This window comes from Lagopus leucura, unplaced genomic scaffold (genome assembly GCF_019238085.1).
Source record: "Lagopus leucura isolate 7727_CA_CO unplaced genomic scaffold, USGS_WTPT01 Super-Scaffold_100002, whole genome shotgun sequence".
In the NCBI taxonomy this organism is placed as follows: Eukaryota; Metazoa; Chordata; class Aves; order Galliformes; family Phasianidae; genus Lagopus; species Lagopus leucura.
In genome coordinates, this window is record NW_024962263.1 from 71,808,075 (window position 1) to 71,835,669 (window position 27,595).

Here is a 27,595-nt window from a genome sequence, read left to right on the forward strand (position 1 = left end):
TAGTACTATTGAATGATCAATTACCTCTCATCTCAGGTCTTTGAGTTGTTTTAGCAGAAGCTGCTGATACTTCTGTTATGATCAGGTCAAAATCAGTCAGGAAAGTCACCTGAACACTTTTTCAGTAAAACCTTTCATTGGAAAAGACTGTTATTATTCAGACAGTGATCCTTTTCATTCAATTACTTCTACTCTCTAAATTAATTTTAAAAACCCTCAGAACAGTCATATAAAAGAAAATTTCACTTTCATAAAAAGAAATTAAGCTTAATATTCTAAGTTGAATATTCTTTTAGTATCAATGGAGTAATCAATTCACGTAATCAGTTCAGTTAAGATGTAAATATTTCCAATTTCGACTTAGCCAAATAAGTGTGGATTGTATTCAACCTTCCTAGCTGTTCTTGGAGTTAAACGTTCTTAACGTTGTATAACTTCAGCTGTAGAGGTGTCCTCTTTCAAGAGAGTTGCTTATTTTACATATCTGTGGCTGTGTTTACTAAGAGCTGATGTGAGAAAAGTCATAAATTGTGTATCATGCATCTTTACTTCAGACTTAAGTTGTGAGCTGGTAATCACTGCACAGTAATCTTTTGTTTCCAGCTTGTCAAGGAAATATCACTGGGATACTATTCTGAAGATTTGGAAAGAGTCCACAGTAACAATTTTAGGAAAATGTATTAATAGACCTTGCAGTCTATGATAGTATGGAGGAAGCCTCAGCGTGGATGAAGCAGATAACCTCTCTCTTTTTCAGCACAGTCCCTAGTTACTCCTGGAACTTGCATCCCTTTAGTGGTCTAACTGTGCAGGTATGCACTGAATGCTGTTTTCAGTGGGAGAAAGCAGGAGGTGGGGGAAAAGGGGAGCAGAAGAGCAGCAAAATGTTGTTTAAATTTTATTTTATTTATCTTTTTAATTTTTTGTCATTTTCCAAAGTATGTTGGGGATGATTTCTTTTTCTACATAACAAAAATATTAGCGATGGCAAATACTTCAAAAAATTGTGATGTTCATGTATTATGAGAATGGGAATATAGAGATTCTGTATTTTTTTGAAGATTGTTGGAAAATGTTCATTTAGTAATTACATTTCAATTTGTGAAAAGTTTCAGAATTGTTTCTTATAGTTTTACAGCAGTCCTTTCAATTAGCAGTGTATCCATTTTTCGGACAGCTGAGCAAGAAATAGCAGTGCCCAACATAAAGTCCATAATCTGATTTTATAGTTTTGTCTTTAATCTTTGCTTTTCACTGTCTTTGCATTCACTGTGTTGATTTTCTAATTAGCCAGTCCTTTTGGAGTAGTTGAAATCTGTTAATAATTGGAGAGAATTTTGTGCAGAGAGAACAGTGTCTTCATCTGAAGCCAATGTGTTGGCATCTTGAACCTTGAGAGGGCTTCTGGCTTTATACTGTTGTTCACATTAGTGGGATCTGGAATGCAAAGAAGAAAATACAAACTCAGAGGGCACTATTAAGTTGAATTCACTTTGCAACGTGTGTGGGTGTAGTAGTTGGCATTCCTGCTGTTGTGTTTATTTGAAAGATGGTTGCTTTTATAGCTTTTTTTGATGTATAAAACTAGAAATCTATTTTTAAGACAAAATTATTTCCACAGTCTTCATTCAACGGTTCTTTCCTTTTCTATTAACACAGCGGGAGGTCAGTGTCAGTATCGTATCTGTAAAGGAAACAAGATGTGAAGATTCTTTTTATAGAACAGAGACTATCTCTCATTGTTCCTGTACGATTTGCTTTGGGGAAACGAGATAGGTCTGTGAGTTAATATTTAATCTCATCTTAATTCTTAATCAAGTTAAGTGTAACGTGCCTTTCTCTTTGAGACTATGTATATTCTGCTTTGAGTTTTGGGCCATTAGGCTCTGTGTTCCCAAAACCGAACATTTCATAGTTGTGTCTCATTTGCTGGAATTTAATAAGCAATGCAGTTAATGAAAATAGCTGTTGTAAAAGCATCAACGACTTCATTAAAGTGCTACCGACAAATTCAATTATATCATTAATTTTAATAATAAACACTTTTCTTTTTTTCAATGCTTGATAAGGGAAATCTGAATTCCAGTCAATGCATTTGTATTTCCACTTCTCTCAGCTTCATCAAAAGGGCCAGAAAAGCCTAGTGTCCTACAATGGCCTCTCCTAGACTTGCTGAGATGGCTGCAAGGAGAGGGCTGTGCTCTGAGTTCCTATGGCTGAGGGGAGCGCAGAAAGCTGCTGTCCCACTGCTGAGCAAAGGAATGCAGCTCCCAGCCTGTAACACTGCAAATGAAAGTGGTGTGGAGTGTTCTGTGCTTTGTGCTCTGCTCAGTACTTCCAGGAGACATTGGGTACGCTCAGACTGTTCCTACTGGTGCGACCTTGTGCTTGTAGGCCCATGGATGGCAAAGCTGTGAATCTTGAGTGCAATATTGTGTTATTGAGATTATATTCCTGGCAAGAATGGCTCATTCTGACGTTTGGATATCCCCAGACTTCACTGGAGGAAATTAAATACCTGTTTAATTTCAGACATCTAGAAGGTGTAGAGTGTATTTTATGAATCATTATTGTGAATCTAGACACCTGAATTCTGATGCATCTAAAAGTGGAGAAGAGGTGTGTTGGCAAACTGCTTGTTAGTTTGCCTGTTACCAATACATCATTTGGGAAGAATATTGTATGATTTTGGCACAGTAGATTTTACAGAAGCACTTTTTTCCTGTAGGTTGAAGAATAGAAAATTTTTAGGACTTCATATAGTTGAGAAAAAATGTGTTAATATATTCACTTCCTTCACTATGTTCTCTCCTGCTTCTGCTTTTCTTTTCCCCCGCTTTTCTGTTCTGTCCTCTTATTCATTCTTTGTTCCAGTGAGACTAGCCATAACCTTTGAAGAAATTTTTAGTACCCAGGGAGAATCTGACACTTAAAAAAAGTGTTCAGTGTTACTCAGGTTCCAACCTAATGATGCTACTGTCTGGAAAGGATCAAAGGGGTCTGGCACTTGCACTGTGCAGGCTTGCAGAGGATCGCTGCAGGAATGATGCTATGAACACTTCGAAGGACAGAGGTTGTAGTCAACTGAGTGTGAAGTGTTAATATTCTCTATTGTTGACAAGTAGAAAAAAACTGTCTTATTTTAAAGTGAAGCAAATTATGCAATATATGGGATTACAATCTGTGCAAAATAGAATGTTAACTGATGAAGGCTTCAGATTCTTTCAGCACAGTGTTGAGTGAATTCCTGTTGAGAAAAAAATCATCAAGTATGAGAATAGATAGAGAATGACTTAATATTTTGCACTGTTGGAATATATTGTCCCAGCCACTGTTGATTAGACACATTATCTGCAGCCTGCTGGTGGTCTTTCTAAACAGGTACTTACTGGAAATTATTTCTAGTTTTTCTAGTTTTTCTAGTATTTTCTAGTATTTCTAACTCTGACTGGCATTGTTCTTGGTGGAGTTTCTAGAAGGCGGATACGGGGGAAGGCAAAATATAGACAAATTGTGTGAAAGAATCAGTGTGCAGTTACAATGTTTGGGTTTTTTTTCATTTGGTCTGTTAAGTAAATGAATGTATATCTATACTGATGTGTCAGTCCAATTCTTGCAAAGAATTGATAGTTAATGATTTTTGAAAGGAAGGGAAAAAGCAGTTTATATGTGGGAAATATGGGAGGACTCTATCTCATAAAACCAAGGCACTTCTTGTAATTGAAGTACAACTGTATGTGCAGTATGTAGACAGTACTTAAGAATCTGGAGTCTTTTCAGGACTCTTTTGTCTAGAAAAAGACAACCACAGTTGTGCTAAACTGTATTCCATGTATTTCATCTAACATGTTAATATTTCTGTCAGTTACTAAGCTTCTACCCCTGATTTCCCTGACCTTGAATGATGAGTGTCTGTGCTGTGCACCTAAAGGCCCAGGCCAGTTGAGCTATGAGGGCAGTATTAGCTTAACTTCATATGGTAGAACCTGGTTTTTCAATAGTTCTTTTTTCATAGTTTCATTTCAAATTACAGCTTCTGCTCCATTGTTGGAAAGTCAAGGAAGAGCATTGCCTAATGCAGGGACTGAAGGATATATGGATAGCACTCAAGGACTGCGTCACAGTTATATAATAATGGAGGCTCTTGTCCTCACATAACTGCAGTGTTGGAAAGAGTATAGTGGATGAGACACAGAATTGTAAAAGGAGAAAAGAGTATTTCATAGGAGATATGTTTTGAATTGCATAATCAAATTACATCCTGTGTTAGAACACAGTGTTCCTATAAAATGGGGGGAAAGCCATTTACATGCAGGTTTTCAGGGTGTCTGCTAATGGCCAACGTTTTTTATTTAATGATTCTAAACTAAAAATCTGTATGATTTTCAGAAATACGAAGGATTTGCAGCTGCAGTTGAAGTCAGTGAATATATACAATTATGTAAAGATGTTAAATCCTCTTGAAAAAAAAAAAAACACCAAAGATTTCAGATGGAACACTCAGAATTAGTGTGCATTATTGCAGAATTTAATCTCATTCTATTTTGGTTTCAGTTTTGGATGTGACAAAAAATGACCGTGGTCCCTAGTCCAAAGGAAAGATATGGGTTATAAACTTAATAAATGAAGCATTTGTATCTCAGCTGTTTTCTAACGCATTAAAAATCACAATGTGATAATAGTTGAGGTGTCCGTCCCGTTAATATGTTTGGGAGCTGTGTAGTGAGAGGAATGTAAGGAACCATGGAGCAACTGTGTGTTCAGTTTTCCCTGTCCAGCTGTTATGGAGCTGACACTTCCACTGTCTAGCTGTGGGCAAGTGGCTTGAGTTCTGATGGACCATTTCCTTGTCACCGTTCACCATAGAGCTTTCAGACTGTTGAGGATGGAGGCTCCAAGTGCTGCCTGCTGCAGATGGTACCGATGCACTTTGATTTCCTCCCTGCCCCTTGAATATTTTGGGTGGAAAAACTAGTATGGAATCTCCTGGTTAAAGATTAAAGCAGTTACAATTAAGATGCGTGATGAAGCGGAATTGCAATGGCATGAAGAATTTTTATTTTCATATTTCTTAACTTTCGAGTGTATCAGTATTTTTTGGTTTTGTATCGGAACTTTTTAATATGATTTTCTAAACTGCTGCAAAGGCACACTATGCTAGAAGACTTTTCACTGTGTGCTACATGTTCAGTTTTCTTTTTCTCTGGTAAATTCTGTTTTTAAGGTTTTCAGTGTGTCTGTGTCCACTTTTCTTGTTGAGTGCTTGTCTAGCTGCTGTTCTTAGCGGCAGTCACTGTGATGCATCATATGGAGGGGGGATGCAGAGCTGTTTTTGTGAGCTTTAATCTTCTGTCCAAAGTTAAACATCTACTTAAGTTATGAGCCTGAAGTCACTTTTGGCGAAGTAAGGGAGTATTCTCCAGAGGGACATTCAGAACGCTTATTCAGGATCCTGTTCATTTTTATTGAAGGTAAAAGAAAGCTAAATCCCAACTTGGTATTTAAGACAGATACCTGCATTTAGAGGATGTAAGTATTCTTGTAAGTGTATGTCTCTGTTCTGGGGTTTGCTGGGAAGGAATCTCCTTTGCTTATTCACTCAAACTAAAGCATGTATTTCAGGAAGGATAATTTCCTAAGGATGATGGACAAATTCTGATCAGTACTCTACAGATATACTGAATGTATTACTTGTTTCTTTTAGTGAGTCATAGAAAACTTCACTCAGTTCCTTAGTTCCTTAGAATAGAGTTCCTTAGTTTTCCCTCCTTAGTTTTAGAGTTATGCTCCCTTCTAATTGTAATTTAAGAAACAGAGTGAAGACTTTTGAATGCTGCAGCATTTAAAATGACTCTATATGTTTTAAATTCATCTTAAATTATGATAGAGAATTTGGTTGTAAAGTAAAAATCTAGAAAATAGATTGTAATTAACAAAATCAAGACACTTTCCTTTGCGTTTATAGCTGAATGTGTCACTGAAAGTTTTCTAACGTGGATTCTGTTCGAAGAATTAGAAGGCAGTTATAGGAAATCACACTGATTTCCCATATCTATTTTATATCTATCTTATACATATATAAGATAGATCTATCTTATAGATCTGTATCTATATTTTATGTCTATCTTATATTTGTAACTAAAATATTTAGTTTTCGGGATTTTAATCCTAAATGGAAATAAGCACAGAATGCAACTTAATACAACAGATTTTAAGGGAATTCCTCTTTAAGTAAGGATCTTTTACTACTAATTTGATAGAGATTATAAAACGTCAGGGTAGTTGTTTTACGACACTTTGCACTCAGTTGTGCAAACTTATCTTTTTAGGGTCAAAGAAGAGCAAAAACCACAGCTGACACAGTAAGTAAAATATCTTAAAAGTGCAGTAGGCTTGACTTTTCTACCTTTGCCATGTTCTGCTTTTGGCACCTTTGATGGTATTAGCTTACACTAATACCTGAAAGGCTGCCGTTAGTTTGCCTTCTGCTTCCTGACTGGCTTGTAAGAGAGCTGCCTGCAGCTTCTTACTTCATCCACATCTTAGTTGGATGTAGGTTCTTGCTGCCTGCTTGTGAACTGGTTAACTGTTAAACTTTACTTCCCTTCCACCTGTAGTGGCTGATTTAGTATTGCAGCTATAGCATTCCCATTGGCTCTAGCTTTTCCGCCTGTCTATTTCTATTATTATTGGATAAGAAAACATTTGAACTAGTGTGGTTTTATTGGTTATTCAGTCACATTATTTGCTTATTTAAACAGGTGGTTTCCCTTTAGTGGGATCACTGAGCTGGTAAATAACGTTCTACAACCACAGCAAAAACAGCAAAATGAAAAGGAGCCCCAGACGTAAGTAAGCTGCTCTCTGTAGACTAAGTAATGTCTGTATAGCTTTAAAACATACTGGAGAGTATGTTTATAATAATTGCCCATTTAGAACATCCTACTGAGGGCATTTTACAAGCTGACACTATTTGCTTTCCAACCCCTTGTTGGTAAAGGGAAAACTGAAAATCAAGTGTGACCCTTTTTACCAGTAACTTAAGTGATTACATTAGAATCCAATCTGAGGAACCACTTCTGCTCCATTTTCCTATTTGTCCAAATACTCCACACACGGAACTCTTAGTAAAGAGATGTGTTTTCTGTGCATGCCGAGCTTGAATGGTGAGACATGCAGTATTATATATAGCACGTCTATGCAAATGCATGGAATTTGTGATATTGATCATGCATAGAATGCTATACAAATCTACATAATATGTGTGAAGAGCTTTTAAAAGACCAGGAAGGTGTCATTTCATTTTTTTTCATGCTTCTAAAGTATCTGTAAAGCTTCAAGACTTTAGCAGATATGAGGTGAAATTTTGATTCTGTCAAAGCTCAGTGAAGTTTTGACTTTGATGGGGCCAATATTTCACTCATGGACCTTTTACAGTGCTAAGCCACCACGTGAGCCATATGAAAAATTTTACTTTTTTTGCTACCTGAAAATGTTACGATTTAACAGAAACTGGCAAAGCTAGGTCATTCAGTCTTAGGGTAGAACTTAAAGTATAAAGCTGTAAGTATTCCTTTCGTAAGGAGACATGTCAAGAACAAAGACCGTTCAAATTTTCTGGTATTTCAAATGTGACCTGATATTATTTGAACTTTAAATGTTTAATTTGCTGTATTTTTTTAGAAATGTCTTATAAGTTCACATAAGAATGTTTGCTTTTGAACCCACGTGTAAGTGGTTTAAAAGATGCGTATTTGTTGTTATTGTTTAAATTCCATTCAGAATCAATTTTAGTTTACTTTTAAATATTTTACTTAAATGGAGTTACAGACAATGAAATCTGTTAATTATATTTTGAAAATATACAGAAATTTTGACAAAATTAAACAAAGAAATAAGCCTTAACATTGATGTTCTGTTAGGCAATGTATTTTTTGAACTCTGGTTTCAATTTTTTGTGCTGATGTTTGTATTAAACTGTATATATTACTAATAGTGGAGTTTTTTTTCCCCCCTGATTATGGTTAGGTACTCATAATATTGCATTTTATTCACAGCACCTTAATACCTTTTTTGTGTTTCCAGTTTCCTCAATGCAGCCAAAGTTTGTTCTGGTTACCGCTGTTGTGCATATGAAGCATATGGCTTTGAAGAAACTGAAAAGACTGTATTCACTGTAAACAGTTGAGCTGTAGTTGCCAAAAAGTAGTTATGAATGCTGTTACTATTACAGTTGCTGTTATAGTAGAAGTATTTTTTTAACGCTCGTTCCTTGGCAACCAACTTTCTTCAGTTTTTTTAATTTAATAACTAGGGAATGAACTAAGTTGTATATTCATTGATTTTACAGATACCTCAAAGCTGTAGGAAGTGTTCTATTTAATAGCAAGGTTATATTCCAAAACTATCCCCAAAAGGAAGCTTCAGTTACAGTGTTATGGTGCCATTCAGTTGGGTGTCATGCCATTCAAACATAATATTTAAAATGTAGTTTTGGTAGGGATAGTTTGTGCAGTGGACGTAGAAATAAGTAGCATGGAAGTATATGCTTGAAGACATTTTACCACTGCCCATAGGTGTCTGGGCATTTTCCACTTGAAATCGCTGCCACTATCTGAGTCTGTAATGGATTTTTAGCTATGTCTGGCTGTCCAACTCCATTGATGAAAAACTTATTTAAAGTTAATCTAGGAAATACAAGATGTGTGAGAAGGTAGAGAAGGAATCACACTGTTGGTTGAGAATGTAAGGTAACCTGTTAAAAATGTTGTTTTTGTTTTCAAAATAGTTCAGAGGTACAAATAGTTGGACGTCCTTTGGATAGGAAATCTGTATCATAGTGTCGTGGAGTTGTGTCACAGAATGGTTGAGGTTGAAAAGTCCCTCTAGAGGTCATCTTGTTCAACCTCCTCTGCTCCAGCAGGAACACCCAGAGCAGGGGGCCCAGGCCCATGGCCAGGCAGCTTCTGAACATTCCCAAGGAAGAGACTCCACAGCCTCCAGGCAGCCAGTGCTCTGGCACCGCACAGCACAGCAGTGCTGCCTGGTGCTCAGAGGAAGCCCCTGTGTTCCAGTTGGTGCCCATTGCCCCATGTTCTGACACTCAGCACCACTGGGCTTTATCCTCATAGCACCTTCACCTCAGGTACTTATACAGATTGATAAGATCTCCTCTGAGCCTTCTCTTTTCCAGTCCCAGCTCTTTCATAGAATCATAGAATCATAGAATCACCAAGGTTGGAAAAGACCTAAGAGATCATCCAGTCCAACCGTTCACCTATTCCCAATAGCTCCCACTAAACCATGTCCCTCAGCACATGTCCCTCAGTATCTGCTCATAGAGATATGACCCAGTCCCTTGGTCATTTTCATGGTCCCATACTGGACTCTGTCCAGTACGTCCACATCTCTCTTCTAGTCTACTGACAAGACTAGAACTGGACCTAGCATTCCAGGTATGGCCTCACCAGGGTTGAGTGGTGGGAAAAGATAATCTCCCTTAACTTACTGGTGATACTTTCTCTAATGCAGCCCAGTGTATCACTGATACTCTTGGATGCAAGGTAACTTTTTGCTGGTTCATGTTCAACTTGCTGTCCAGCAGAAGCCTCAGGTCCTTTTCTCCAAAATGCCTTCCAGCTGGACAAACCCTGGCATGTGATGGTGCCTAGGTTCCTCACTTGGTGAAGGGCTTTGCTCTTCTGCTTATTGAACTTCATGAGGTTCCATTCAGCCCATTTCTCCAGCCTGTTGAGGTCCTTCTGGACAGCAGACCTCTGGTGCATCCGTCATTCCTTCCAGTTTTATGTCAATCCCATTATTGGCTGTAAATACAGCCCATAGTTCATTATCTTCTCTGTGAGGATCTTAAGGGTGACAGTATGGAAAGTCTTACTCTCCAAAGTGCTCCCTTCATCCATTAAGCCATTTGTTACTACTTGGAAGCTTATTAGGTTGATCAGGTATGAGTTCTCCTTGGTGAAACCGTGCTGACAACTCCTGATCACCATTTTGTCCTTCATTTGCCCAGAAGTGATTTTGTTCCCTCACCTTTCCCAGGTGTGAGGTGATAATGACCAGCCTGTCATTTCTCTGTGACCTGCTTTGTGCCCTTCTTGAAGATAGGAGTGACATTTGGAGATCTTGTGTCTCAAATGGTGTGAGTGGCTCTCTCAAAAATACGTAATAGAATGTTAAAAAGCAGACAAGATAATAAGGATGATCTGAAGAACATAATGCCTTTCATAAGAGGAGAAATATTCTTCTTTGTACTTGATGCTGTAAATACCAGTGGATATTTCAGTCAGTGTCTGAGTTAAAACAATCTCTGAAAAGATTGCTCCACTTACAAGAATCTGTAATGAATTCTAGTTAAAATAAATTGGCATCTCTCAAATACTGAATGTACATCAACGGATCATTCTTTTTGCATTCTAAATTTACTATGTAAACAATATGACTGCCAACCACTTGGTAGCTTTGAATCTCATCATATCATCTACCCCAAGTGTGATAGCAAGCCCACATAAATAATGGTTTAATAAAATTTGCACCATGTATAGTCAGTGGGTTTATTTGCAGTCTGTGTACTTCCTGCTCAATATGTTTACTAATAGGACCTGCTGAAAATAGCACACTTCACTTGAAGGAATATTTTCTTAAAGAGAAAAATATATCTCTACAGCCAATACACTTGTGAAGTTAGAGTCATGAAAAGTCTAGCACTCTACTGTGTTTATTTTCTCAGACAGGAAGATGGAAAGAAAACTGAGAATAAATGAGCTGAAAATAAAAGTATACTTTGTGGTATTTAAAAATGAAATGGAGATTGTAGCTATCTCAAAGTTGAATACTATAAATCCTCAAAATACCTCCGTAACTATAAATCTGTTTATATCTCTAAACAAAGTCAATACGAGGTATCTCAAAAACTTCTGTTCTGCGATTCTTACAATTGATCATGACCACTGCTATTATGAGAATGTTAACATTTACCACTTGCAGCATGAAATCTTACTGGGCAGTAGGAAACCAGATGAGGTTCAACAAAAGCAAGTGTAGAGTCTTAGACCTAGGGAGGAATAATTCCATGCACCAATACAGGCTGGGGGATGAGCTGCTGGAGAGGAGCTCTGCAGAGAGGGACCTGGGTGTCCTGGTAGACGACAGGTTGGCCATGAGCCAGCAGTGTGCCCTTGTGGCCAAGAGGGCCAATGGCATCCTGGGGTGCATTAAAAAGAGCGTGTGCAGCAGGTCAAAGGAGGTGATCCTCCCCCTCTACTCTGCCCTGGGAAGGCCTCATTGGAGTACTGCGTCCAGTTCTGGGCTCCCCAGTACAAAAAAGACAGGGATCTCTTGGAAAGAGTCCAGCGGAGGGCCACGAAGATGGTGAAGGGCCTGGAGCATCTCTCCTATGAGGAAAGGCTGAGTGAACTGGGGCTATTTAGCCTTGAGAAAAGATGACTGAGAGGAGATCTAATCCAGGTTTATAAACACCTGAGGTGTGGGGCCATAGTGGTGAGGCCGGACTCTTTTCAGTGGTGAGTGGAGACAGGACAAGGGGAAACGGACATAAGCTGCAGCTTACAGTGATGGTGACGGAGCACTGGAACAGGCTGCCCAGGGAGGTGGTGGAGTCTCCTTCTCTGGAGATGTTCAAGACCTGCCTGGATGCCTACCTGTGCGACCTGCTGTAGGGAACCTGCTTTGGTAGGGGGGTTGGACTCGATGGTCTCTGGAGGTCCCTTCCAACCCCTACAATTCTGTGATTCTGTGAAATCATATTTGACTGACTTGTAAAGATGCCCGGGATACTTTTCAGTTATTTTTCCTCATAATAAAAATTAAAAAGGCTTGTTTGTGCTGGTTGTTCACATTGGTAGTGATAATAGTCATGAATATAGTCGTGTGGTAACTGTTGAGTCATGGCCTGAAGCACTGATTGATCACCTGGGAAAAGGAGTGGGTCAGCCCTGGCAGCACAGGTGAAGGCAATTCAACTACGTGACTGGAAGGGGTGGAACCTGACTGCACCTCTGTTAGTCCCCATTTATATGGGTCTCTCCCACATGGAGGCTTTCCCTGGGAGTCCAGACCCTCAGAGACGGGTGAGCATTCTTTCCCTGGTTGTCTCTTTTGCCGTTTCACTCTTGTGTCACCTTTCCGCCATGCTAATCTCTCCAGCTGTAACATTGATGTATCAGAAGGCAGACACTGGAGGCAGATAGATGCAGTGATTACAAAAAATATATTTCTAGATTTAACTTGAATCCAGTGGATCTATTTTAGTCTTAACGTTTACATGGAATGTAATTCTGCATATAAACCCAAAGAATGCGATAGTTGAAAAATGCTAGATTTCGCGTTTTGATAAATTAAAAAAATCTTATTAGTAGTCACAAATAGGGATAATGTGAGGGACCTATTGCTTAAGAAAACATCTATTTCTGAAATAAAGACGAAAGTTATCTTTGAGGAAAAGTCAGGTAATATGGCACATATTCCTTCCTTCAGGATCTGGGGTTAAAAAGAGAAATAGTATTGCCCGTGGAATGGGAAGAATGCAACCAAAAGTACTTAGCTGGCCATCAGTTAGCATTATGGGCAAGGAAAAAAAAAAACAACCCTTGAATTGCTACGTATTCCCAGTGTATGTATGTAAATCAAATTAAAAATAAAGGACAAATCGCAAGAAAGGAAAATATTGTACATACAAATAACGTAGTCCTGAAATGAAGCTATGTGAATGATTTAGTATACTAAAATCTCTCTGTATTTTGTATTCTAAAACTAGTATGACTGAACAAAACCAGAGTGTTTCCTTATATTTACCCCAAAATAATATAAATAAGCCCATTGCTACCTAGACAATGCAGCCTGCAGTATTTTTTAACATAAGTAGAGCAGTTCCTCATAGTTTTGTGAGAGGATTTTCTCTCTGTTGTAGTTATTGAAAATTTTCAGAATTCTTGGATGCCACAGGCTGTGGTGCCACTAATATGCTGACAACATCCTGCTCTGAGCTGCTTTCCAAAAGAAATGACAGTACCCCTGGAGGGATGACAGGTTGTCTGAATGAGATAAGCAAATAGATTTAGAAAATGCTGGCTTAAGCTTAACTTAAACAAGACAGAAGTGATACTCTTGCTGTAATGAGAGGAAAGCACGTTAAGCATGCAGCTGGATCACTGACCTCAGAATCCAGTGGCACCTGCCTTCGTGACAGCAGCAAAAGTGACTCTTGCAAGGTTTAGAGGCTAGCCACTCATTTTGGCATGAAGTGTAGCCATAATGGATATTTTCATTTCTTTTTTTAGAAAGAATTGTGTATTTTCTTCTGTGAAAAACTAATAGTGAAGGTCATACAGCAAGTTCAGTTTATATTATCTTGTTTTATGAAGGTCAAACCTTCTAGTAAGGATTGTAGCACAGCTGCTGCACTCTATTGACTGTGCATAATTTTTAATAATTTAAAGTCTTTCATCTTAAAATTGACAGGGCAAACTATATGTTATGAGTAGAAGTGGGTGAACATTATTATACTTGCATTATTGTTAGTTCTAAGACATCTGTTTTTATCTGAAAGTTATCCCAAAGCCAGAGTAAAATGTTTTTGTCTTGCCAGGTGAAAGTGGAACCTTACTTTTCCTAATGCTCATAGGCATTTAAAACTGGAAATAATCATTTGAATGCATAAAAATACATCATGTCACGTGACTGGTCTGCCTGAAAAAATAAATATGTGAGACTCATGTCTTTCTGTAATTCTAATGGTTTTCGCTTTTATCATCAGTCAGTGGTGCTGGTGACTTTAGAAGGCAATTAATCCATTAATCCAAGTTTTTCCAAGAGGTTTGTTTTTCTCTGTTTTGGAAGAGTGTGAACATACAGTATTTGTTGTAGTGAGGTGTTCAGTTTGGTGATGTTCTAAGCACTTTAAATTTCTGTGGATATTAGTGAACACAAATGCCCAACACACTATGGTGTTGTCTTATCTAAGTAAAAATTTTTGTCAAAAAAGTTTTAGTTTTTTGTTCATTTTGGTTGAAGCTTCTGGGAAAAAAACAGTAAATTCAGCCATCGGCATCATGAAATCAGAGGGCGTTAGAACTGGTTAGCAACTTCAGAGGATCTGATAAGTATAGGATGTCTTCACTCTTCCCCAGAAAGATGCTTGTGAGTCATATTGCTTCTATAGTAGTTCTGTCAATGTAAAGCGTTTGCTGATGAAACACACAAGACAGGAGATGCAATGCTAAACATACTACATATATGGTTGTCCACCTTCACCACTTGGGAAATACTTCTATGGCATAGTTAATTTGGCACTACAGCTTCTCTGTTTGCATATGAAAACTGCTTGCCCAATCTCCCTGTTATGTCCAAACCGTAAATCGGTTCACCTGGTATTATAGAGCTACTTTCTCTTGGGGTGGTTCTCTACACCTTTGCATTCAGGCAATAAATTAAAACAGCCCTTCAGTACCTCTCCTCAGTATATTCCCCCACCTGACCCTCTTTGATCCTTTTTCATTTCACCTGGAAAAAATTGACTAAAGTGGAATAAAACCTCAGGAAATTGAACGTCACAGATGAGTAAGTGTTGGGCTAACATAGATATGGTTACAGCTGAGTTTCACAGAGCAATAGCTTTCTCCCAGAGCAGCAACTGTTTCTTTCTGTATAAACGAATAGTAAGGAAGGATGAACAAAAGATATTTTCATTTCTTTTGTTGCACGTGTGAATGAGGATTGGGAAGTTTCTGGAAATAACTAGGAGACGTTTTAAACGTTAGGGTGAGTTAGGAAGACTGACCAAGAACTTGAACTCAGAATTGTAAAAACGGTTCTTAAGAAGATGAAATAACATTTTTTTCTGAAACAATCAGTGTGTCATAAATTAATTATACTAGTGGGAAGACAACCACTAGTTTGGAAAGTTGCAGGACTAAGTTTTATAATCTGTCTTTACTGAAGTTTCAAAACTGCCAATTATATCAGACTTCTTAAATCACTATTGATTGGTGTCATTACAAAGGCTCTCAGAAGGGAAGTTACAATGAATGCTTATTTGAGATGTTAAGAATTATAAATATTTCGCTTGGCACCAAAAATACATCTTGTTTGTAAAGCAAATAGTCGCTATTCAGTCTTTGTATTATGTGTGGTTGATTATATGATCTGAAAAGCACATAATGAACGATGTTGAATAAATATTTAGGAGATAGGAGAGATTTAGTGGTCTTGACTGGATCAATTATAACATTGTAATGATGAAACTACCCACAAAAAGTTGAATGAAAATTCTAAAACTTCTTCCTGAACCAATAATCAATTTCAGAACCAGGAAGTAGGTTTTAAAATGCTCTAAGTTAGCATCAGTAACACTAGAAATGTTGGATGCCTTCTAATCTACCTGGTTTCTTTGGTACTGAATGATTCTCAGTACTTCACAAAGGCTAGCTGTATGGTTTAAGCTGTGCATCTGAATGCTTGCTGCTGAGTGCAGATACTGTAAGTACTTTGTACCTGTGCGAGTGACTTCTACAAATGACCCCATTGCGGGTAGAGCTGACTGCCTCTATGAGGTATCGAGCACTTCCAGCTGCTGCTGCTACTAGTGGAAGCAGTGGATGTTTTTCACGCTAAGTTTCACAGAACTGGGTATTTTTGCTTACTTGTGGATTGGAAGCTGAACCAGTCCTGTCAGTCATCAGTGTCAGGGGAGTTCCTGTCCCCTAGAGTCAGGAAACACAATTAGACTTGCTGGAAATACAATTAGGCTTCCCAGCTGCTGAGCTTTTCGGAAGAAAGTTCAAATGTCGGTTACATGCTTTTAAACTAACATCTCCATTCATTTCTGTGTAATTAATAGCTATGAATCAGTATTGTGTTTGTCTTTGGAAGAGTTTATTCTCTATTATATGCTTTTATTTTGATACAGTCAGCGATAGTTGATTGTATTGGATGTTTCAAAATCATTGAGGTTGGATAAAGCATTTTTTCAATGATTGCCTTGTTTTATTCTTTCAACCAGGAATAGCTGAGAGTGTTTGGCCAATTCATTAGATATAAATAATGTCTTAACTGAAGAGGTGCAGAGGGGCAGTGTGACTAGAGAAAGGAAGTGTCAATTTTTCCTTATTTAAGACAGGAAAACATCAGACTGATTTAAAATGTTTGCCTGTAAGATTGGGAGCTTGGCCACGTTTGCCTAGGAAGACATTCTAGGTGAGGTAGTTGTCCCTTATCACCAAGCACAGTCTGTTGCAATATGAGTAGTTCTTGCTGTAGTTCTGCTTTTAGAGGTTATTAGTATGACTGACCAGATATCCGTAATACTCAAGAACATTCCAAAAGGAGCATGGTTCTTTATATCATAGGAACCAAAGAGCAGCTCTTCTGCTTTTTGGACAGGTTAATCTATTTTCTCAGTATCTCCATTCACGTTTGCTTTTATATATACACTCTTGGCTGGTCTTCTCTGATTATTGTTACAGTAATGATTTTACAGAAGGAGGAAATTCACTTATCTCCTCTCAAAGATGTTCTTTCTGATTATGATCTGGATGGAGAGAAAGCTGAAGTAAATTCATAGTGATGTGGCTCCTGGAGTATCTTGGACTGAGAACAAACATAGACAGATGGTGCCAGGGTGAGCTGATCAGAAGCCTGGGGTGAGGATGAGTACTACTGGGTACAAAGTCTCATCTATGAATAACATTAACAGACGGTGAAGGTTGTCACAGAGCAAAAAAAGCAGAAGCAAAAATCCAGTTTTACTGTGCCCTATTGAGAATGCTGATCTGTCACAGTCCATGACTTCAAAATTTGAAAACTGGATGGTAATTCTGATTATCCTGTCTACATATCAATCCTTCTTATCTTTCAGGAAGCTTTAGATCCGATTGCGTATTCTGTGCTTCCACCACTGATTACTTATGGGTAGTTTTGTTTTAGGAAAAGGATGTTCTTGATTCAGTGTAAGGATATTCAATAGAAATGGATTTTGAGTGCTGTCAGCAGGAACACAGCCTTCTCATCTCAGGTCTCCTTTATCATGCATAAAGGCTGTATGAAAAGAGTTTCAGAACATTTGCAGACCTGTGATTTCCTAGTTATGTGCCTAAGAGCAAAAGACACATTTTCTTTCTACTACAGAGTTCACCACAAGGCTGCAAAACATTAACATTTGTATGACAAAAATCTGGATAGTGTGACCTCTGAAATAACAAAATGTCATGTTTCAACATTAAATGTGTATTTGAGGTAACAAATTATTTCTAGTTATGTTTCATCATACGTAGTGATGACGCTGCATTTTTATTGAATGTTTTAAGGAAATGTTATGCTATCTATACACTCAGAAACCATACTCTTAAAGGTTTGCTGTTGATTTTATGACTCCATACTCAATTGTGACAATATTAATTACCAGTGTACGGTAAATAAAGATTCTTTCTTTGATCCTATGGTTTAACATTATCCAAAACTTTTGTCTGCTCTGCTGTACTTTTTAGCTGGTGATTTGGTCAAGCATTGGCTTGTTCTGTCATAGCCGACTCTTTTGCCTCTCTGCCATGTAAGATGTGTGTAGGTAACCAAAGTTTTTTTTGAGTGTCCATTTGTAAAGGAAGATTCCAATGCTGTAAACATTGTTGCACATCTCTTCCATTGTAACAGATCAGTTACATTAGCACAAAGAAGAAAGGGACATTTGTCAGTTTTGGTACTGGGATTTCTGTGAATAGCAGTGGAATCTGACCAATCTTAGGTACGGAAGACTCATCTAAAAATAAGAATGGTGATTTATTTTGAACATCTGGACTTGGTCTCTTAAGATGAAATAGACAAACTTCTGCTTTAGGAGAGATTGTAGATAATTTTTCTCTGAAGTGTATTCAATGCTATCTTTAATTTATGGTAGTAGGCTTGTTGAAATGCCATGACAGTTGAAGATACCTCAGTGAGAAGGGGCAGAGGGAGAGCAACAATATTAAGGCATTCCTTCTGTCAGAATCTGCCAAGTTTAATTTGCAGTGAGAATCTGAGCTGATTAAATGATTGACTCAGGTTTGTAGATCATCTTATTCAAACAGAAATATTTCTTAGCAACTTACAGGATCACATACCTGATACAGTAATCTATGAGCCCTGCTCAACAATATCAAGAAGTAGAATCTGTGAACATACGAACCATTACACGGGAAGCAAGCTGATTGATGAAAAGCAGGACTAAGACCTGTTTGACTTAAGTGCAATTATGATTAAACAAATGTGAGTAGAATCTGCTTCTATTTACTGTTTTTCCAAACAGAAGTACTCCAGGAAAGGTCTTTAATGAGCTGAGATCACAATTTTGGCAGAGAAGAGTGTTCGGGCATTACAGGAAAAGAGAATTTCACAGAGCTGCATCTGAGCTAGTTCTTGGCTATGAGTTCACAGCATTCTTTTCATGCTAGTGTTTTACTGGGCCTGCTGTTAGCTCATGCTTTGGCTGTGATGAGTTAGGAACAGCAGAGCATGACTGGAAGGCCTACTGGTGATCCAATGTTGTCTTACAGCCCTCATCCCTACCCAGTAGGATTGAGGGCTAAATGATTAATTAATTAGCTTTAATTAGAACACTTAAGTGTTTAAATATAGGATTGAATTTTGATCTTTGTCACTGATTCTGATTGTTTGTTCTGTCACAAATTTGATTGTTTGGAAAAGTCAGACTTTTATTAGGTATAGTATGAGATGAAATACTATGTGTATATCTGCAAGGTAGAAATCTCTTATCTTTTCAATTACTATCAAATAATTTTTATCTAAAAAGGAGAAATACTGCATTTACCTCATTAACATTATGAAATATACATGAACATTATAACATTTAAAAATATTAACAATTTAATTCAGTCAAGTTTGAGTTCAGGGAAGGTATGGCAACCTTGCTGTAGATATAACTGATATTAAGAAAATTGCTATGCATCATGTCCATCCACTCATGAATAATTTCTGTCCTTTGCTCGCTCCTAAAAAATAAACCAATAATTTTCATATTTGACTGCCAGTTTTAGGATCCATTTCTCTGTTTCTAGAAAGTGTTACTCTAGAATGACAAAACCAGGTGGTGTGTTTTGGTATTACTTCCTGTTACTTTTAAAATGTGAACACTATGAAAAATGAGTCTCCTGAGAGTGGGAAAGGTGTTCCAAGGGATCTCCCCCTATACTGCTGCTTGCAGCATGGTTGCACTGGAAGTGCAATCTTCTGCAGTAAGAATACTGGTGTTCATAAACTACGCAAATCCCAGATCCACCATAACTGATGACTACTGCCAGTTTGGTGATGATAATTCAACATCATTCATGTTGGTGTAGTTATGTGAAGTATGGAAAATGTAATTCAGACTTGCTTATTCTGGCTTTCTTAGCATTGCTCAAGCTTATTTCCTGTTTGTTAAAAAAAGAAAATTGTCAAGATGGGAACAATCTTGTCACAGACGTAAAAAGATAGGAGCTACTTAATAATTGAAAATGCTCATGAATGTTGTAAACAATGCAGAATGAACTCGTTCTAATCATGATACTGTAATGTCAGGAGGTGTTACATTTCGGAGCCAAGACAGTCTGACCTATTATTTAGCATGTATTTATTTTGACTGCATGTGTAATTGTCTAACAAAAAAATAATTCTGCCTGTCATAGTAAGAATAAAAAAAAAGCTCAAGATGGTGAGTTAGCTTTTGGGGCATTTCAGAAACTACTAGTGTGAAGTTAGTGGCTTCTTTTTGTAAGTCAACTGATGATGCAAATAAAGTAACCTGAGTGACTGTGAGAAATATTATCTCTGCTGAAGATGCCCTTTATAAATGTAATAATGTTGCAATGTGCTTAATAGTCAGTGACTGAATTAGCATTATCAAGGTACATTTGGTAAACACTGCATACCTTGAAAAGGAAATACAGTATAAAGTAAGTGAAAGTGTAGTTTCTGTAAGCAAAGATCTAATAATATCTCTCTGCAAAATGCTATCTGATATTCAGCACTTATATAGAGTAGAAGTTGGGTTTACATCATTGATGAAAAGGTTTCGTATGGGTGTGATCCAACTGTTACTTGTTTGGAAACATAACACAAACTATCAAAAAAATACAGAAATAGCCAACATGAATTTGTAGTAATTTTAGGCTAACGCAACATTTCCATTATGAAACTTTTTAATCAAATGAATTGGAAAGAAATACACAACAGTAGTTATAAAACATAGATGACAGTATAAAAGTAGACTGTAAAATTTTTTCTTAGATCTATGTGGACTCCTTCAGTGATCTGAACTTTCAGTAGCAACTTTTGCATAGTGGATGAAAATTTCTGTATGTTTATGTCAACTTTGCATGGAAAATGACCAAATGCAGCTCTTGATTTTTGCCTAAGTGCACTAGTATCATAGGGGTATTGTAGTAACTGCAAGATGATCCTAATTTTAATTTGTGAAGTACTTTTCTATTACAAAATCAGCCATAAAGTATTATTGACCTTCTGCTTACAGGGAGCTCTGACTCTTCTTTCTGAACAAGTAGTATACAACTAGAACTTAGATAGCCTTTCACAGGGGAAATTGAGTGGCTGACTGTTTTGGGGGATGTTTGGTTTCTAGCTGGAATGTAAGTAAGTGAACGGTGTCATGGTTCTAAATGTATATGCAGCTTCATCACACTAAAACTCTGATTGTTTTATAGCAAAACATGCTGCAGAGTTGTTCCGTCCTTTGTGCATTCTCCCACAGAAGCTGAGGATGGATTCTGGTTATTGGCAATAGGAGACTGAGTGCTGAAAGACCCGCTGCTGCTGTGCAGAACTCCTGAAAATGCCACCATTTGTGCAGAGTGCTTAGCAGCAGCAGTGTGTGGTGATACTGTGCTGTCAGTGTAGCTGAGGAGTCAAATATTACCTTCTATAAGGTTGCTTTCTGAAATGAGAATTCTTTTATCCTTTCTAATATTCTGTAAAACTTAATCTGAGGAAGTTACCCTTAGACCAGACAGTTCCCCAGGTTCTTTTCTATCAGTGTGGCTGTTTGTCCAAACTTGTAACCCAAATGTCTTTCAGGCAGTTTTTCTTCCCCATCACGTTTGTTTGAAATTGATCACATGAAGTTGGAAGCACCTGAATACGTATGGCACATACATATGAGTGACTGCTTACACCTCGTTTCATAATAAACTAGTTAAAAAAAAAAAAAAGACAGACTATTGCAGTTGTCTGTATATTTCTATTCTGTAGTTGAGATTTCTTCTACTGGGCTGGAATATAAATAAAATGACAGTACAAATTCCAAATTAAATTTCAATTTGAAGTGTGTGTTCCTGTGCTCTGTCACATATCCTTCCTGGCAACTGTGTTTCACTTCAGGTTCAGCTGTTTGCTCCTGATCTTCTTTGTTAGCTGAAGATTAGTACTTACAGTTCAGCACTTTACCGAAGCTGCTCCTTTGGGATAGTAGGAATGCAAACACAGGGATGAGGCCCATAGAACTGGAGATAAAGTATTTTTAATTGAGGAAATGCAGTTGTGGAATGAATATGGAAAGTTTCCTGTAATTAGGCACTGGAAGATTCCCTTTTTCCCCGCTAGAGTTGGCGTGGTTAATCTTACTTTGAATGATACCTGAAATTAGTTAGGAAGGGCCAACTTCACAAGGTGGGAACAAAAGCAGACAAACTGCCACTATTGTATGTAACAGTATTTATTTTATCTGCTGTTGCTCAGACATTAGAAAGGAGTCCTGGTGATATTTCCAGTATAGGTGGAGAAGGTAAAGAATTAGGTGGCAAAATTCATTAGAAAAACAATGTAGAATTTTTAGTGGAGAAAGAATTAAAATTTTAGCTAGTTGTTTTAGGAAGAAAAAGAAAATGACGTTGTAGATCTGTAGGCTCTCAGAGGTTTGAATAAGCTCTTTTATAGAGAGCCTCCACTCTGCCTGTTTAAACCCTGATTAAGATCTTACAGCATTTTATATATCACAGATAGTGAAAATACGTTGATAAAAGCAGTTACAGATTAATTTTAACAAATGGAAAAAAAAAAATCACAAAAACATCACTTCCCTATTTAGTCTTGCAGTTAGTTTGTACTGCTAATTCTGTCCGCTACAGAAAAGATAGAAGCAGTTGTCTGTTTTTTTTTTTTTAAAGATACTTGGAAGTGATAGGTAGAGCCAGAAGTTTATTTTTTTTTTTGTATTACACATGTGTTGTCTAGCCTTATCTTGCTGTCATTAAAACCCCCAGAAACATCATAAGATTAATTGGATGAGCCTCTAATTGGCCATATGTTAATCTTCATGTTTACTTGCAGCCTGGTGCAAAACCGTTGTATGTAGAATATTATTGCCTACTGCTACCTTGCCAGTAAAAGAGCAGCCTAACTGCTGCTAATGAACAAATTTAATAAACGAAGGCAGTGGTTTTTTTCAATACTGCACATAATGAACAGAAGAAAATAAAGTAATCTTTCCAATTCCAGTTAGATTTTATTTTTTTTTTTGTCTAACCAGCCTGATGATTTGTTCTCAGAGCCATGGATATGACTCTGGTATTAAGACTGAGCTTTTGGTTTTGTTTTCCCCTCATATTTGCTTCTATTTCTTAATTAGCTTCTTAATAAATAAACTAGATTCAGTGATGTGACTTCAGTTGTAACTGCAAGCATATTTAGAATCGTACAAGATTAATTTATTATTATATGGGGAGAGTGCAGTGAGAGGAATATTTGCTCTAATAGAGGTGAAATAATCTGAGATCATAGAACAGTTCAAACTAGTGTCCATTTCCAAAAGCCCTAAGAAAATAAGAAATGAGAGAGAAGTGATGTGGGACAGCTTGTCTGTATCTTTTGCTTCTAAGAGTGGTCTGTCCTCTTCACAGCAGCGCTTACTGTAAGGTAACGTTTCCCTGTACAGCTGTGTTTTTTGTTCCTCTATTTGCATCCTCTTGATGCTTTTCAGTAGGATTTTTTTTTTTTCAGGTGAAGTTTAAGCTTGGATGTGTAATTTAGATGGATGGCTCTGAAGTTAAACCTACAGACAGTGGAAAACAGTTGATTATTGCTCATTTTAAGGAAACCAGACAGTTAACATTGTAAATCAGTTCTAATGAGACAGTGGAGAGTTAATTTTGTCCAGAAGTGATTAAGAAAGCTATCTTTTGCACTTCTGAAGATAGGTTTTTAGAAGTGGCTTTTCTTTATAACCTCCGCATACCACTATGAAGGCATAAACTGGAAGTTTAGCTGCCATCTTCTTTACATGGAGCTAAAAGTATATTGGAGGTCCCTGCTCAAACCTTGAAGAAGTTAACTAATTTAACAGCAGTCTTTAGGAAGCATAGAAAGACAGCCCATTCTAGTACTGCACTGCCATTCTATTGAAAAACCCGCTTTTAACATCCAACCTGAAACTCTCAGTGTGCTACAAGTGACTCTTGTCCCATCTTGGATTTGCCATTACCAGGAATTTGCCCCTTGTTTCAGGTAGTTATTAGGTTGATTAGCTAGTTCGAGGCTGCTGTTCAATAACTCCTCTTTGCCAGAATGAACAATCTCAGCTCCTTTACTCCCATGCTGCAGGTTAGGCTCTCAGCCCCTGACGATTTTACCAGCTGTCTCCTAGATTTCTCCAGTGTGTCCACATCCATCCTGAACTGCTGGGCCCCAGTCTGGACACAGTACTTCAGGTACAGCCTCACTAGGGCCAACTATGTGGGGAAAAAGTAGCTTTCCTTCATTTCTTGGCTCAAGTGAACCCATTTTAGTTTTCCCAGTTTAATGAGAGCAGACGCACTACTGGCTCTTATTCAGCCTGGTTTCCACTAAATTTTCCATCTTTTGGATGGAAAGACGGATATTCAGCTGCTTGTTCCTAACCTCTGCTAACACTCTTATACCTATAAAAATAGTATCTGTAGATCAGAAGTAAGTGTACTTATTGGCAGATTAGTTAGCACTACTGTAAAAGTAGAAGGCATTAAATGTTTGATGCAGTACAGGGGAGAACATCCTTTCTGTTACCGGATGGCCACTGCAACTATGCAGAAAAAAAAAATCACTGAATGAAGGAAGTTGGCAGAACTGAAAGCAAAGCCTGGATTCCAGCCACATCCGTGCTCCATGCCTGGGAATAGGAAATGAGGCACAGGCTACAATCAGTAAAAAAAAAAACTTTGAGAGAACTGTAGCCAGGAAATGAGAAGTAGCTGCCACACTTGCATATGGCTTCAATACCCTGCATGCTTAGTTTTGGATATTTCAGAAACATATAAATGAACTTCTGTAAGGCAGCAGTGGCTTTGGAACTTGTCAGTATTAAGGATTTATTTTGGAGGGGAAAACGCTGCGTGTTCTGTGGACATTTCATAGACTCATAGAAGGGCATGGGTTGAAAAGGACCTCAAAGATCATCTAGTTCCAACCCCCCTGTGGGCAGGGTTGCCAGTCACTAGACGGGGCTGCCCAGAGCAATTTCTGGAGGACGAGAGAAAATACCTCTGTCTGTTACTATTTTACAGAAGTTGACTGAATGTGCTTTTCCAACTTGCCTTTGGTAGTAGCTTATGGTTTGTGAAAGGCCTGTGGATTCTTGTTCCTTGATGATACTGAATTTCTCATTCCTGAAAAGGTGTGGGGAACTGAGAAACAGAATTGACGGAGCTTTTTTCCAGAAGAAGGATAAAAAAAATCATGAAGTGTTACAATAGAAACTATTTCTTGATCTTGACAGCTCTTAAAAGGCTTGCTTTTGACATCTGAAAGCCCTCTAAGCAGTGATCTCAGACACGAGGTTTTCTGTACAGAGTTAGCTGGTCAAGTAAGTCTCATGAACTGCACTCGTGTAACTTCCAGCAGATATGAGTGGTATTCAGGGAACTCATTCTTAGAGGAAATGAAAATGACAAGAACTAAACATCAGCCTTGCTTTCCATTATCACTAGGTTTTTGCATAAACGTGTGCCATCCTCTTCTTCTCCTCTAAGACTTACAGTAGTTATTAAAGCACATTCTTGCATTTTTTGGAAACTGTGGAAAAGGAGATTTTGCGTTAGGACACATCGATGGCATGTAATGGTGCTCTTGAGTCCACTGTACAAATAAACGTCTGTAAGGGTTGTTGATGTCCATTGTGGAGTTTTCTGCTGAAACCTTCTGTTTGTATTTTGATGAAGGTACTTGGGTTTGCAACCAGTGTGGCTTAAGATTTGTATTATACAGAAGAATTGTGGTCTAACATGCAGATCACCTGCAGAGCATGGTATTTTAGACTTGAAGCACAGACCTTTGCCATTCACGTTAGCACGGTTCCATGCTGGAGTGCAGGCACTAGAAACTTTAGGTTTGGGTTTCCCAAGTTCAGACCCAGGCTCTGTAGTTCACTTTACTTTTTGCTCTCAGTTCCATGATGGCTGAACTCCTAAGCCCGCTGAGGCAGCAGTGTTATAGGTGGATATATATTTATAATTATCTAAAGAGAGATGGGAGGCAAATGGATGAGGCCAGGTTCCTCTTGGTGGTGTGTAGCAATAATATAAGAAGTAAAGACCTAAAACTTGAACAAAGGGGTTCCATACTAACATGCAGAAGAACTTCTTTACAGAAGGGTGCAAAACTGTTGTATGTATGTTGTATGTATGTAAGGGTGACAGAGCACTGGAACAGGTTGCCCAGAGAGGTTGTGGAGTCTCTTTCTATGGAGATATTCAAGACCTGGCAGGACGCCCATCTGCGTGACCTGTTGCAGGGTACCTGCTTTAGAAGGGGGGTTTGGACTCAGTGATCTCTCGAGGTCCCTTCCAACCCCTACAGCTCTGTGAATCTGTGAATGCAGCCAATGTGAACGCATTAGGATTTTATTTGCTATTTGTTTTCTGAAAATTGTATGTCATACAATTTTTACTAAATGTTCTCAAATACTGTACTAAACATGTCACTGCATGTTATCAGTTTAGTTTTTGACTTGCAGACTTGTATGTGCTAACTGCTAAGAAATTGTTATTGATTTACAAAATAGATCAGAGGGTTTTTAATGAACTTTCTTGAAATGCTTATTTTTTATTGTTTCAATTATTCATGTTTGAAGTGGTTCTTCTCAGTAGAATGCATACTGTGTGTAGTCTAACTGATTATTTACTAGATCTTTGTCTTTGTGTTTAATTTTTTCTGACAGCTGTCAAAATGTGTAATATTTTTCTTGAAACAGAAAACATTGATGTAATAACAAACTATTTTGGCAGACAAGGTGCTTGCTACTACATTGAGCATTTTAGAGAACTTCTCTGTATAACCTTTAAGTTTATAATTTCAGGCAAAAGTTGCGGTGACCTTTGTGTAGATGCTTGTGCCCAAGAGGTAACGAAAGTGAAATTATTTCAGTACATGAGGCTTAGGATTTGGCAAAAGCCTTGTGCTTTTTATGCATCAGTGAGACTGGTAAGAAAATAATCATAAAAAACAAAGGCTGTAGATTACAAGGAAGCCACAAAACTAAATGCGATCTAAAATAAACTTGAGGTTCAGCATAGATAATATGCTTTAAATGAAGAACATAATGTTTGGCAAAATTAAAAGGCAAGCAAGGTTTTGGAAATTGCATGTTGTTGATGGAAACGGGCCAGACTACCAACTACCCATTATATACTGCTGTCAGGCCAAAGTATCAAAATGTGCCAGAATTTTGTTCTCAACTTCATTCAGCACTTTTTTTACTCGTAACTGCTGTCCTGCCTCCTTCCAGAAGGAGCAGTCAGCTGGGAGCTCTAGGCCTCAGAGCGCAGGCAGGGGAACCTTTGGGCCTGCCTCCACAGCCTGCCTGGGCTGCCGTGTCCCCACATCGCTCCTCTTGAGGCCTCTGCTGCAGGCCAGAAGTGTGCAAGTGGAGAAGGGCTGTGCCCTGGGGGAGTGTGCGGACTCAAAATTGAGCTCAAGTGATGAGCTGGTAGTCTAGAAAGAGGAGGTGTAAGTAGCATGGAGTAAATGTGCTTTGTTTGTGGAAGAAGGGCAGCAGCAGCAGAGAGCTGGAGGCGTCCTGTGGGTGTGTGGGAGGAGCAGCATGCCTCCAGCCTCGTGCCTTCTGCATGGGCAGCAGGCTGCCTGAAGGGTCCCATGGCTCCTCTGTGCTGTAACGTAAATTGTATCTTAGGAGAGGTTTCCTGAAAAAAATAAAGCAAAGATCAGCATTTTCTGTCATACATGTGGGGAACCATTGTGAATAATGTTGTTTGAGGTAATTTTTCACTGACTGAATGTAGTGATGTTTGCCTTGATAAGAGACTCCGATGCTTCCGATGAAGCCCTTTTGTTTCTCTAATTTCTATCTGAGCTCTGTAAGGATAGCTGGTCTCTCAGCTTCAGTTTTCTCCAGGAGGATACAGTTTGTGCTATGTTAGGCCTCGTACATTGGTAATCTTTTGATAACCTCATCTAAAGTATCTCTGGAAAGCAGATAATCCTAAAAAGAAATGAAGTCCCTCCCTCCTGCACTTTCTTTCTTATTATACCTTTCTAATGTTTCGTAGGAAGTAGTCTTTTTTTTTTTTTTTTTTTTTTTTTTTTT

The 27,595-nt window shown here is 38.0% G+C and overlaps 1 protein-coding gene across 22 annotated transcripts in view; it reads left to right on the top strand.

Annotated features, from left to right (window-relative positions):
• Positions 1-27,595, top strand: part of RIMS2 (regulating synaptic membrane exocytosis 2) — a 437,811-nt gene that overhangs the window by 50,769 nt on the left and 359,447 nt on the right. For 7 of the 22 annotated variants that reach the window (XM_042868720.1, XM_042868731.1, XM_042868726.1 and 4 more), the window contains exons 2-3: positions 6,330-6,362; positions 6,762-6,848. The exons of the other annotated variants lie outside the window; for them this stretch is intronic. In XM_042868720.1, coding sequence (XP_042724654.1) covers positions 6,330-6,362; positions 6,762-6,848 — 120 coding nt within the window. The remainder of the gene's footprint in view (positions 1-6,329; positions 6,363-6,761; positions 6,849-27,595) is intronic. 22 annotated transcript variants of the gene reach the window in all.